This window comes from Chelon labrosus (genome assembly GCF_963514085.1).
Source record: "Chelon labrosus genome assembly, chromosome: 12".
NCBI lineage: Eukaryota > Metazoa > Chordata > Actinopteri > Mugiliformes > Mugilidae > Chelon > Chelon labrosus.
The window spans coordinates 11,915,718-11,930,533 of NC_140345.1; the positions used below are offsets into that span (position 1 = coordinate 11,915,718).

Here is a 14,816-nt window from a genome sequence, read left to right on the forward strand (position 1 = left end):
GGGGCATATTATTAACACAAAGCATTTCTGACAGTGTTGTATTGTTGTCTGACTTAAAGCCCTTACACACCTGTGATACCCGTGCTCCACTCTTACAGGTGTTTCCACGCAGTTTTCCCCTCATTAGACCTCTTCTCAAGACTGTGAGGGCACACTGGGTGGGATAATGGCCACTTTTATTATTTTTATTTAGAGACAGTGAATGCGCTGCATGCACAGCTGAGCAGAGAACTAACTGGAGGGATAACTCTGTGGGTCTGCGGAATAGGAACGACAATATATATATGTTTTTGTCATTGTCAGCAAACGCCATGAAAAGACCAAAACAGACAAACAGTCTGTGTAGTCAAAGCCGTATGTATGAGCTGTCTTATTGTGCAAATTGACTGATTAAACAATATATAAATGTACCACATTTTACTTGTTTCCTATAGAAACTCACTAGAACACCAATTGTATCAGTCCACAGCTGAAAATAGTCCCCGCCGAGCAGCATTTTGTAAAAATATATTGAATTCCTGGCTATATAAGAACATTATTTTGCCTTTTAAAAAAAATAAAACTACATTTTTGAGCCTACATTCTTGAAAACAGTAAGAATAAATAAATCTGAGGAGGTCAGGTAATAATTTTTGTTTTGCTCTGTTCATGGGATTTGCTGACAATAAAAGAATAAAAGAGTAACACCAGCCGTTTCATGGATCTGTCTGAGTCATGAATAATGCGATTCCGGGTCTGTATTTATAAAATAATTCATTTTAGGAAAGTACAAACGTCGGCCGGGCTAGGAAAGCAAGAGAGATAGGCCGGCTCCAAAGACAAAAACAGTAGCTGTACGTTTGCAACGGTGAAGGATATAAGACCACGTAGTTTCAGAGGAGAACAGTCACTGGGCAGTGTTTTTTTTGTTTTTTTTGTTTTTTTTTTTCTTTTTAGCCTGAGCAGTCAAACACAAACAGAACAGTCTGGTCGCTGGGTTTACAATAAACACCTTTCGGGAGTTTGATGGCTATTGTGAGAAACTGCAGTCCATATTCACACGTGCTGTAACAGAACAGCGTGCATGTCAAATTATTACTGAAGAGGCCAAATTATGGGGATGTTCCCAAAGAGCTGAAGCACATTCATGGACAAAAACAACAGCGGGACCACTTGATATTGGTGCATTAATGGAATGATTGAAGAAGAAGGAGGCGCTGTGGCACATACAGTACAGTACATAGGCTACATGAGGGTTAGAATACACACTGTACACTTTCTAGGATATACTTTGCTGTACATGATCGACACTGGCTGGCTAGTTAACTCTGCAACACTCGCTTTCATTCTCTGAATAGTAGCTCTATAAATCATCAAAAATAAAGTTTGCCCAATGTGTGTTTACATTCCCTGCCCCGGTAGTATATAACGTTTTTTTTTTTTTTCTGTCAGTGATAAACCTGTAGGACAAGAGATGAGAAACAGTCATTTATTCTCATAGTATCTAGAGGAAGAGGGACACCGCCACCGCCGCCGCCACCACACTCCAGTTGGACGCTTCATCAAAGTGCTGCTGTTCAGGACGCACACGTACACGTGACTGTGGACATGCACGTACAGTCTCAGGCCTACACACACACACACACACACACACACACACACTGCATACACTGTGAGATACACACTGTTCCTGAGTATGAACTATAGGATATTTCTTTACTCTAAGAAAGAAATGACATGTACACTGATCTATCAGAAAGAAAGAGTTTGCTGTTCTACCCCAAACAGCGGTACTCTGATATAACAGGTATGGACTTGAGAAAGGCATACCGTCATTGAGGTTTTCATGGCAAAACCCTAAAAACCATGTGCTGCTGTGAACTTGGTACATACTGTATATCTAAGGCCATAGTTTCTGCAAAGAAAAGCAAGGTCACTGCAATGAGAGGGGCCGCTTTTTGTGCCAAACCCACTGAGAATTACTACCTGACAGCAGCTCCTCTGGGCTCTACGGAGCTCTTTAGCATCCTTCAGCTTAATATTGTGGTTTTATGGCCCGGCAACGTGCTGTTGCTGCTCTTATCTGGGTTAATTTCAATTCCAGCAGGCAGCCGGAAAAAAAAAAAAAAAAAAGTTAAATGGACTACACGTGGCCAGCACCAAGCGGCACACAAGCAGGTTAGCAACTAGCTGGTGAAGACGATGCAGAATTTAGAAAGAGCCAGATATTAATCCCATCATGAGCTGCTATGAGGATAATAAACTGGACCTGCATTTAAGGGGCTGCCTGAAATAACGCTAATGTCTGACAAAAACACTAATTAAAGCAGTTGGCCAAGTTTGCCGGATATATTTTGTATTGCAGTATAAAGGGCAGAATCCACGCTAACGTCGGCTAAAATCTCATTGAGTGGTTTTTAATAGAAACATGTAGGTTTTTCTCTTTTCGTACGAATCTGAAATGTTTAACACAGCAGCCATAGATTGAAAACAAATCGTAAAAATTTGTGAAACATGCAGATGGAGATCAGAGGGAGGTATGAGACTAAAGCTCAAGGTATCAAGGTGAAGACCATGTGAGGAACTTCACCAGAGGAGTCACCCATATATTGCAAAAGCACAGGTATAAATTCTCACTATACTCATTAGTGGTGTAGCGAGCAGAACATGCATGACTTCATGAGTCAGTACTGAGGACAAATGAAGTGGGTTACATTCAGGCCTTTTCAGTCTTGATTTGGAGCTGAGTTCACAGCTACCAGCGTCACACACACACACACACACGTTCATCATGTGCTCCGTTTGACAGCTACACACACAAAAAAAACACAATCACACAGTGACACAGAAAGACAAGGCCACCAAAAGTAGCGCACACACAGATTTACAATGAAAGTGAAAAACAATATAAAAGATAAAAAACCTCATCAGATGCACAAGAAAGCAGAAAACACAGCCATGATGATCGAGCAACACCGACTTCCTGCTCCCGCTCGCGCCACGACAAACCAAACGAACGATGAGTGAGGGAGAGTCCGAAAACATAGTTGCCCACTTTCTGCACACTGACATCAGGGGTCTGTGCTTGCTCGCGGAGTAAAAGAAACGGTTGACTTCTTGTCTGCATCCAACAGTGGTAAGGCCCACGACGAAGGAGAACCAGCTCACGATATGTAACACGCAACGTCTCTCTCTCTCGGGTGTCTGACCGCCATTCATACTCAACATTCACGATGCATTCATTTTTGCTTTCAGCATTGATTGCACTGATCTTGTGTGTGATACCACTTATGAAGGTGCTCTGCTGTACTTCATAGATATCAGACTCGTGTGAAAGAAAACAAGACGTGTAAATACTGTGTAAACTCCGTCTATATTACAGAAGTCTGAAGAGAGATAAAAGAAGCGGGTAAACACAAAGCAAACCACAGATATTTAAAATTCCTTTAAGTTCTCTCAACAGTCTACTCTTTTGTTCAAGCATCTTTCGCTGCCAGCGCTGGAATGGCCCTCTATGCTGATTTTGACCTCCTGAGAAATGAAGGAGGGTTTGGGCAGAGTCACTGGAGGTTCCTCCTCAGCTCTCTCAGTCTGGTCACGCTCAGGAGCTGACCAGCGTCTCTTACGGGCTGCGGGTCTCTCGGGATCACCACATTGAAGTTTAGAGGGGGCAGACATGTCCGTTTTCACTGATTCCTGCCTCGTGTCCGCCAGCATTGGTCCGGCTCTGTAGATCCCATCTGCCTGTCCTGGAACTAGTCCCAAACCTACAGGTAGCTCTACGCCTTGTCCTGGTCCAGAGAGCTGATGCCTATCCAGCCTGTCTAAATTAGAAGCCTTCATGAGGAGACCACCGTTACTTCCTGCAGAGTTGGGACTCAGACTGTTCCTTATGTTGGCGTCAACATTGTGACAGGAGTCAGAGAGGTGACCACTTTTCAGTTTGCTCCCCAAAGCGTGGCTGTCTGTTAGTGAACCGTTCCTCAAGCTGCGGAGTGTCAGCGACACACACACGTCGCCCACGCACAGCTTAGCGCAGGACAGCTCAAACAGCTGCGTGGTCCGGTCCGGGCAACACGACGACCAGCCCTGGCCAAACACGAAGAAAGGGTACTCCACCAGCACTTCAACGCACACCTGAATGGGAGCACATGCACAACAGTGACACAGTTAGCTTAACACAAACTGACAATATATGAAAGACACACAATCCTTCAACAAGCCACAAATGTATTGTATGAGATTAAAAGATTATAAAATCGATTTATTTGTGTGTGGAACAAAAAGAAGACAAAATGAAGACATCTGGACATGTCAGAGTAGGGATACCACGTTATGTGTACACAGTGCTGCTTAAAAGTATGCACATTTCTGCAAAACATGAGCAGATTTTCACACAAATTCTGACAGTAGACAAAGAGCACCCAATCAAACAAATCAAAAGGTGTATCTAATACTTGTGTATCTAATTATTCAGGAAAACGAGCCAATATTACATGTCTGTGAGGCGCAAAGGTAAGTGCACCTCTAGGGTTACAGGTTCATTTCAAAGCCAAATTAAAGTCCAACCGTTCAGAAGTGTTTCCAATCAGTGTAATGAGACTCAGGTGTCGTTCAGCGCCCCATTTTGTTTAAACAAATCAGGGATTTGTCACAGTCCGATTTTTACAACACATGTTTGTGGAAGTGTATGAGGGCACAGACAAAGGAGCTTTCTGAACACCTCAGAAAAACAGTTGTTGTTGCTCATCAGGCTGGAAAAGGTTGTAAAACCATCTGTGAAGCGTTTTGAATCCACAGATCCACAGTCGGACTGTGAACAAATGTAGGAGATTTAAGACGACCAACAAAGTTCACTCGAAAAGCGAGACAGATAACAGTCCAAGATGTCTCAAAGGAACCCAGGCTAACTTCTAAGCAGCTGAAGGCCTCTCTCACGTTGGCTAATGTTCATGTTCACAAATCCAGCGTCAGGGGAACACTGAACAACCAAGGTGTGGACGGCAAAGTGGCAAAAAAAAAGCCACTGCTCTCCAAAGAGAACATTTCTGTCTGTCTGCAGTTTACTAAACATCATGTCACAAGCCAGAAGACTGCTGGAAAAATATTTTGTGGACAGATGAGACCAAAGTGGAATTGTTTTGTTTAAATGAGGTGTCAAGTTTGGCGATGAAACAACACTCCATTCCAGCACCAGAACCGTATCCCGTCAGTGAATCACATAGGTGCTAATGTCCTTGTTTGGACCTGCTTTGCTGCATCTGGGCCAGGGCCTTGTCATCATTGATGGACCAACGAATTCTGAATTTTACCAGCAAATTCTAAAAGGAAACGTCAGGACATCTGTCTGTAAGCTGAATCTTAAGAGAAATTGGGTCATGCAGCAAGACAACGACGCCAAGCAGACAAGTCGTTGTGCAAAAGAATGATTAAAGAAGAACAAAATGAATGTTTTGGCCAAGTCAAAGTCCTGACCTTAATCCAACGGAAACATTGTGGAAGGACCTGAAGCAGGCAGTTCATGTCATAAAACCCACCAACATCTCAGAAATGAAGCGGTTCTGTACTGAGGAACTGAGGGAGCCGCTATAGGCGACAGATCAGCAGTTACCGGAAAAGTTTAGCTGCTGTCTTTGCTGCACAAGAGGGTCACACCAGATACTGAAAACAAGGGTTCACAATTATACATTTGCAACTCACAGGTATGTAGAAATGACAAATTTATTGAATTAATAAATGCAAAAGTATAACATGTCTGTTTCATTTGTTTGATTGAATTCTCTTTGTCTACTTCCAGGACTTGTGTGAAAATCAGATGATGTTTTGAGTCATTTTCATACAGAAATGTTGGCTGCAAATTCTTTTAAGTGGCTTTGTATATGTTTATTTTATGTGCACATTTGTATTTGGCAACGGTGGAGATTTTTATATTAACACTAGGAGAGAAAAGGACTTGATGAGTTTTCAAATTCAAAACAAATTAATCACACAAGAAAAATGAATCAGCAGTGACTTACCTGGGCTTTGAGCTCTCCCACAGAAAACTGTATGACCACAGCGTTCGGACTTTGTCCACTATCAATACGCTCCACGGTGCTGGAGTCGATCTTCAGCTCACTACTGATCTCAGCACTCTGGATGAAATCCTCTGTCTTCAGGTCCTCCACTCGCTTCAACTCCCCATCGGCCAGCTGAATAATGGAGCCTCGCATGAAGAATGGAGGAAGTGCCACAGGAGAAGAGGAAGAGGAAATGGAGGGGGAGGCTTGGATGGAGGGAGTGGCAGGAGCGGGAACTGCCGCGGGAGTCGGAGAGGGAGCTGCCACCACTGCTGGAACTGGGTTTGAGGGCAGCACTGGCAACGCCGGAGCCTGTGCAATGGCAGGGGGCTGTTGACTTCCGTCTGGCCCAAGCGCTTCACACTTAGACAGGGCCGTGGCCAGATAGGCATGAGGCATGGCTGTGGATATTTGCGGTGCAGTGGTGGCTGTCAGGGCAGTGACAGTGCGAGTGGCTTCCATTTCTGTGCAGTTGTTGGCACCACTGACTGGGATGAGGAGGGACTGGCCGCTCGGGATTACCAAGTGCTGGGGCAGTGCGGCATGGTAGCTGACAGCATGTTGGTTTGCACTGGTGATATAGCCAATGATGGGTGGCTGAGTAGAGGAGTAGAGACTGGCTGGCAGCTCCTCTTGTGGTAAAGTGGTCTGGATGACAGTGTGAGGAGCAACAGACTTCACCACGTCTGAGGAGGAAAGGGAGGAGAAAGAAGAAGATCTAGACACTGGTTTCCCCAAACAAATGCCTCCTTTCTCGGTCTGGAGAAAGGAGATCTTATTTGAGCCATGTTCGTGTTCAGTTCCATGGTTGTGCTGGGCCACAAGCACCAAAGATGTCTGGAGTCCTGCAGGGTTTTGGGCATAATCTGCAGGTAGGAGGATATGTCTGGCCTCATAGCTCTGGACATGCTGATGGTTTGCAGGCTGGCCGCAGGCTCTTGCCTGTTTGACCACCTCCAAATCTCCATTCTGCACACCCTTAGCATGCCCCTCTGGTTTCTTTCCAGCTGAACCATCTGCATACTGAACCACAAGCTGTGAAGGAGCAAGGGTGAGCGTCTGGGGGAGGACGGCTGTGTGGGGATGGAGCTGGAGGTGGGCGGTGGGTGAGGTGACAGCATTTCCGCTGACAGTCAGAGGTGTTCTGCTGTCCAGATGGATGTACTGACTGGTGAGTTGGGGAGAGCTCGGCAGAGACACAGGGGTCAGTTCTGTCGGGGGGAGGCCTATGTGAAACTGCTGCTCCCCTTTAGTGTTAGGAGATATAAGGGCAGTGGTATAACCATCCAGGTGGGGACGCTGTCCTACTATGGCAGGGCTGTTTGGTGCAGGACTGGTATTTGTTGAGAGGATGTGAGAGGAGATGTACCCAGCATAGGGCCCAGAGCTGATGAACTGAACGTTGGGCCCCAGCTGAGCAAACTGGATAGTACCGGCTTGTTGGGGAAGGGCTGTAGGGTAAACAGTAGGAAGAGAGGCCAAGGGAACTGCAGATATAGGAGTGGCTGAGGAAGGGACAGAAGTGGAAGGAGAGGCGGAGGACGTGGAGGAGGGAGGACATCTCGGACTCTCAGCGTCCCTGGACTTGCAGCGTTCACTGGCTACACTGGCCAGCCACGCTAGGTTTTCTGTGTGGGGACTATCAGCAGCCACTGCAGCGGGAGGCGTTGCAGTGGCTACTACCACCGTCCTCTGCTCCAGAGCCAGGATCTCACGCTTCTTAGGTGGCAGGCATCCATTACTCCGCTCTTGGTTGGATTTCATTGTGCCACTGTGGTAATAATATTCCCTTGTACTTCTTCTAAGATCCTCTGAGGCTACTTTCTCACCTCCAGTCGGTCGTTATGTGCAGCGCCCAGCCTCTCTTTGTGGCTCTCTTTGTGTTCACTGGTGGCTAGCTCCAGAGCTGACTGAGTCACTCCACCCCACATAATGAACTCCAAAGACTTCATGAGGAATCATTTCTGACCAATCCACCTCTTCTACGATGGTGACAGGAATCTGAAGGCAGAGAAAAGTCAGAAACTCAGGTAATTTGAACTTCCAGTCATGTGTTGTAAAGATTTTAATGCCCTCTTCAACATTTGAGCTATACAAATAAACTTTACTTTGCTCGACTTGTTTTAGAATTCAACTCAGTCTCATTAGTCTAATTGCACTGCAGAGCCCGCTCAGTAAGCACAGCCTCTGTTTATTAACCACATTCTCAAAATGTTCCTGCAGGGCCGCAAATGCAAAACAGCAAACACCAAAACACTTCGCTCTTAGTAAAATGTCTCTGCTATCTTGTGTTGGGAAGGTGCTGTTTTTTTGTTTTGCCACTAGGTGGTACCTGGTGTAAGCACACTGCGTCGGATGCACGTTTGTCTAATGCTCTTGAATGCAACATGTAGTCCCTTCTGTTTTCCTCGAAGAATAAACTCCAAAGATTCCCCTCAGTGATCTACATGACTAATCTGTCATAACACAATCTGCCTTTCCATGAGTAATGGTGTATGACACACAGGAAAGTGCAATGTTTGCATAATGTGGCAAAAGCTTATTTCGTGTTTTTCTGACACCAGACAGGAGTTTCCTGAACTGTAGTGTTTGTGCGTACATGCTAAAACATTTGTGCGTTGTGTTTGGCTCTTATCCCACTCCACGGTCTAATGTAGCAGAGGGTACTGAGTCAGTGGGGCTACTGTAAATGTAACATCCACCTCCAGAAAGGAACTCTGAGTCAGTGGGCACTTAAAGTGAGAACAATAAGGCTTGAATGAACCATGAAGAACCATAAGAGGGTCTTTTTTTTTTTTTTTTCACCAACCGTTTTAACAAAGGCTTTCTGCTATACCCTGTTTGAATAGCATTTCAAAGTTCAAGGGAGTACAGGATGCATAACAAACAATGAATGAGTAGGCCCTCTCAAGAGTTTCGTTTAGCGAAAGGAAGAATGAAGGCTGCGCGAAATGAGAAGTGAAACAGGTTCTATATTCCCAGCCAGAAATGGAGAGGTTACTGGAAACGATGGTATGATGGATGTGTCGAAGCTCGGTCAGGGAAGCTTACTATTTGCAGCTACGTTAGAAAACAGGGTGTAAATATTCACATATTGTAGATTCTCTACACTCACGAGGAAGCACAAACGCTGTTCACTGTATCCGTGCATTCAAACAACATAAGCGTGCAGCCTTTCGCTTCACATGAGCTCATTTTTTTCACTGTTTCCTTTTCGGAATGACTCCTGAAGGCTTATCTGTGGGTCAATGCTCAGTACTCTGAGTTGTTCATTAGCCAGAGGCATAACTGAAAAGGACTATATGATGCCCCCCTACATTCCATTCAGGGGAGCCGCGATGTTTGACAATGCTGAAGTGTACTTTCATATCGCACCAGAGGTTCACCACAGCAAGCAACTACAGACGTGTTACATAAAGAGAGAAGGCAAGGGGGGGAAAAAAATAACACGGAAGGCGACCTTGGTTATTTTCTATTTAGACACATCTACCTCTAATAATAGCTTTGACAAGGTCACTGCATTCAAAAGCAGCGAAAGCCTCCGTGCAATCTTTCGTGCATATAGCCTGGTGGATCCAGCGGATTCAACAAAGGAGGAGAGCGGCAGAGATGCTGGAACAGAAACAGGAAAGTGAGGGGGAGGAGAGGGAGACAAGCAATGTAAGATGACAGAACTATGCAGAAGGAGGAAAGGGAGCAAAGGGGACAGCGGGAGAAGAAAGAAGATTAGGAGTGGGTGAAGAAGGAGAGAGAACGGGGAAAGGGGAGAAGACGGAGTGCTGCTTCTCCTGACCCACATTGAGCAGCGCCTGCAGCATCAGAGCGCCATTACCCCCACCTCGCTGAGAGATCCCCAATCAGCAACACAGCCGCCGCTACAGTCTGAACTACGCTGTGCAGCATCGCTCAGTGGCAACAACCCCACCTCAGCAACACCGTGTCAACACTGTAATGACATCACATCTGAAGCGCAAGGACCTCCTATCAGTATAGCAGCACTGGAAGACAAAGCCAGCATGCTTCGATATTCGAATGCCACCATTAGTTTCCGCAGGCTACACACGAAACAGGAAGGTGTCTCTCCTCTCCGGGCGCTCTCTGCTCACAGTCACACACGCGGCTCAGCAGCCAAAAGCCTCTCTCGATTTTCCAGCGTCAGCCTATTATTAGAACCCTGACACCAACAAACATAAGGTCTGTGTGATACTATGGAGAACAAAGGCGAGCTTTCAAGACTGACTGTCACACCGAGTCACACAGCATGGGAGACCTGAGTCAGTCCCCCTGGCCCAGGATTGACACCTCTCCAAAACATGTACGGGGAGGGAGGGAGGGAGGGAGGGAGAGAGGAAGGGGAGGTGGGGGGGTGGCTCTCTGTTTGGCTCATCACACTGATGCTTTTCAGCTCAGACAGAGTGATGCAGCCAGCCTTATATGAGATCCTCTCTCATACTCCCACACAAAAAAAAGCTACACAAACAGAAATAGGTTGGTGTAGATGAGGTGATTTCATTCAGCCCTCTCTCTGCTAGCTCCAGGTGAAATGCCCCCCAGCACAGTTTTTTTTATGCAGCAGTTGACACATCCTCCGGTCCCCCTCCTCTAGTTCCTCCGCCTGAGCCCTCTCTCATACTCCCAGACCCTCTATTTACTCCTTGCATTGATCCATGGCATCATAGCAATAACATTTCTCTGCAGCAGGATTATGCAGAGGAGCAACGGAGGGACAACCAAATTATTTAGAGACCTCAGGTGGAGCTTCTATGCAAAGTGTTTATTTAAAAAGCCAATGCAATGACCTCTGGGTTGTAAACCTGTTGTCATGGCTGCTATACGTCCCGCTAGACCAGTCATAGATACTCAGTGAATACCATGTACAGCAAATGGCTATATATAGCAAACAAAAACATCATTATCAATCTGAGCTCTGGCATGAAACAGAGGGGGAGGTATCGTGGAAGGCAGTATGTACGTACGTTTCTTGTGTGATTCTCTGCACACAGATGGCACTTCACCTCAAACGACATTACAAGCATAGCTGCCTTAACCACGGGGCAGATCAATACAGTGCCCTGCACCTCCTTACATCCAAAAGAGCCATTTTACTGTCTGTGGAACGAGCGGTGCCAGCGCCTGTGCCTTTAAGAGGCGGACCGACCGTGTGGCAGACTAAAGCAGACAGTAAGAACAGGCAGTGGGGTTCAGGCTGTTTGTCTTCACAATGACTCCAGAGTTCTGCATCACTGCTCGACACACGCTGATCGTATACAAGCAGACCCCTGTATGCTCGCCGTCCCCCCCCCCCCCCCCCCCCCCCCCAGCCACCGCCACTGCACCCAAACAGGGTCAACGCTGCTCGGTCCCACAACTGTGACTCAGGACAGATCAGGGGACAGATGCTGTGACTGTAGCCTCTGGGGGCTTTAGGATGACAGTGAGAGCGCATGAGTGTAGTAGCAGGGCAGAAAATACTACTATGCCACAAATCAAGAAGAAAAGAGCCCCCCCTCCTCCCCTCCTTCCCACCCCCTCCTCTGGTTAAAGTACTAAGAATAGCTCACCAGTCTCTCCACAGCCACTGCTTGCAGAACATGTCCAAGGATTCTTCCTGCCTGTCAGTTTGAGTGTGTGTCTGTGTGTTGGAGACGTGTATCCTAGGACTCCTCTTCCTGACTCTCTCCCTTTGTGCCGCTCTCCTCTCCTGGAGCCTCTGCTGTGGCTGCTCCAGCTCTGCCCTCCTCGCCGTGGATCCCGGTTCGGAGGCACTGCCGCTCCTGCAATGGGCTGACGGTAAAGGAAGTCCCCCACTGCTGGAGCTCGCACCAGGACCTGCGTGCAAGGCTGCTCCAACGTGTGTTATGCAAGGCCACCAGACCGCCAGCTCCCTCTCTGCCTGGTTGCTTCTCTCTCTCCCCCTCTCTTGCTCAGTGTGTGTTTCTGCCTCTCTCCCTTTTCCTCTCTACCTCCCTCCCTCCCTCCCTCCCTCCTCTTTCTTTCTCTCTCTCAGTACTCCACTGACACAGCTCCTCCCCCAGCCAGCCTCATCAGCCGCATCAGGTATTCATTCAAAAAAACACACTCTACTTGGCTCAGCGCCCAGACTACGCTCACACAGAGAGAGAAGGAGGGGGATGGAGCAGCAGACAGAGGGTGAGGGAGGGAGGGAGGGAGGGAAAGAGTGAGAGAGTAGAGAGAGAGAGAGAGAGATTCAGAGAGGGTTTGCTCAGAAACACATACTACATGAATGTGAACAGCCGTGTTACATTGACACTGGCACATACATGCACTGGCACATATGCGCGCACACAAGCGAGGGATTAAACTGCACAGTGCGTTCGCCGTGTTAATGCTTGTTCTTTTTCATATGCATTTTCTCCGCAGAGACAAATCTCCTCCTAATCTGCCCTGTGAGCTGCCCTACAATTACATTCTCAGCCTCTGTTCAGCTGCAAAATGACTCGAAGTAACCCGGCATAGGTCTCCCCAGAGATATTTCCCTCAGTGCAGGCGGGCAGCGCTGATAAACACCCCCTACACACACACACACACACACACACACCACCCTGCCACTTGGCACTGGGGCCCTCCTCACCCAGAGGCCTCCTCCTCCTTATATCCCGTGCAGCTCACAGCAGAGAGAACTGAGCCAGGCCACAGATGGGCACCTCAGCAGCAGGCCCGGCCGACTATCTTCTCCTCCGCAGGTGAGACAAGCAGGACGTCCCCCTTTTTTTAGACCGCAGCCTGGGGTAAACACGTAGAATACAACAAGTCACTTAATGCTACAGAAGGCCCGGTGAATAGCATTACATTCACAAAGGAGCTTAACTTTTTTACGTATGTGTCAAGGAGAGGTGTAATGAAAACAGCCAGATGCAATTTTATACACAGATAACTGCATATAGATAAGTTATAAGTAACTATAAACAAAAAAAAAGACATATAGAGAATGTTTTCTTCATTGTCCCACCCTCCTGGCTCTCTATAGTACCCAAAGTAATCTGTGAACGTGTGAAAATCACATAATGTTTTGCACAGACTACTAAAACAAATGCAAGGAATATTTGTCATCTGTTGCACGCACTGTGCTGTAAGCTGTAGGAAGCTGGAAAACAAAGACACAAATGACCGTAGCATCAAGCCCACACATTCAGACTCACATGTTGAATTTGAGTTTTCACAGCTGTTGAATCTGAGGAAGAAAAAAAAGAAAAAAAAAAACATGTGCCCTGCCTCGCCAAGGAGCTGCTGCCTCATCTTCCTTCTATGACTCTGATTTCCGCAAGGAAGTTGCCAAGCCAACGTAAACCAGAGTAACAACCCTAAGCCCACAGAGACGGGATGGAAAGCAAAGACAGAACCCTACTGTGAAGCATAGGGGCATCTACAAGAGATTGCGTTTTTCTCGCCCGTAAAAATTGCTCACCGTCAATTGATGGTCGGGATTAATGTTGGACAAGTGAGCTGACATAGCTTTCCTCTGAGAATTCACAAATCTCAGTTTGAGTTGCAAAATGTTCGCAGCTCGGAGCAGATCAAGACTGCGCAGACACACAACTGTCAAATATGTGCTGGTGTTGGTAGCGCGATCAAAGACCTCCCTCTGCATTTGTGTGTGGGGAAAGTCTTCAGCTCAGATCAGGACTATTGAGTCTTTGTTGACAGCTTTACAGATACTTTTGAATACTAGTGGGTGCTGTCTATTGTGGTCCAACCTGACAGTGGGGTTTTGCTGGCCTAGTTGCATGTATTCTATTATTTTGAGCTCTCACACACACAGCTATAGACTGTGTCACATTCCTCAGCATGGTGCATACTAAATGAGAGGGAGTGCTCTAAACCATAACGAGATCTTTGTCATGCAGCTGCTGAAAACTGCCTATCGTCCGAGTAACACTAGTGCAGTCGTAGTACTTGTAGAAGTATGAGTAAGAAAGCTATAAGAGTAATACGGGTGCAGCACTTAGCAAATAAACATTTCCATCATGCTTACATTCCTCCATTTTTAAACAAACAGATGTTGCAACACACTTCCTCTCAGTGTTCTGACTGACTCACGCACAGTAGCTTTCAGCAAAAGAAACAGAATAAAGATCACCATGAAAACTGAAGTGGGCTCCAGCTGCTGCAGGTAATAACATTGCGTGACCTTCGCTGCAAAGCTAAACACAAGTCGCACTTTAAGTTTGAGGGGAACTCTGCCTGTCTTCCTCCACGGCCTCACACAAATCTGAAGAGATGAATCATATTACCTTGAAAGCCGGTGGGTGTCAAGCAAATGATTATCCAAGCATCATTACCCGCATGCTGCACCACATCCTCACCGTGCACTTACTGGGGCCAAGTGAGTCCTCTAATGTCGGAGACATGTCCAGACATGTAACACAGACACACACACAAAGGACAAGGAAGCCTGTGTGATGCAAATGGGCACACATGGGAAATAGAAGATTGCTTCCCATGCCGTGTGATCTTTTGCAATAATCAACTCATTCATTATTTTTCAAAACATTTCCTAGAACATTTGATTACCACCTTTGAAAAAAAAAACACGTCATTAACGTCTGAGTGTGTTGTAAGAAGGTCATTAAGATGCCTAAAAATAGTTGAACATTCAAACTTCAGCTTCCATAAAAGTACAAAACCAGAATCATCATAATATATCTAAAGCTTGGCTTTATAAAAAATATGTGACGTAGTTCCAAAAGCTGGTACCTTTATACACCGATCAGGCATAACATTATGACCACCTTCCTAATATTGTGTAGGTCTCCCTTG

The 14,816-nt window shown here is 46.4% G+C and overlaps 1 protein-coding gene across 1 annotated transcript; it reads right to left on the bottom strand.

Annotated features, from left to right (window-relative positions):
* Positions 1–1,691: 1,691 nt before the first annotated feature.
* Positions 1,692–11,827, bottom strand: LOC311497141 (ataxin-1-like). Its single transcript, XM_084557304.1, has 3 exons — positions 11,600–11,827; positions 5,997–8,039; positions 1,692–4,116 (listed from the first exon to the last, which is right to left on the bottom strand). Exons 2-3 carry the CDS (start codon positions 7,800–7,802, stop codon positions 3,436–3,438), a joined length of 2,487 nt encoding a protein of 828 aa, XP_084413430.1. The 5' UTR covers positions 7,803–8,039; positions 11,600–11,827; the 3' UTR covers positions 1,692–3,435.
* Between the last annotated feature and the right edge of the window lie 2,989 nt (positions 11,828–14,816).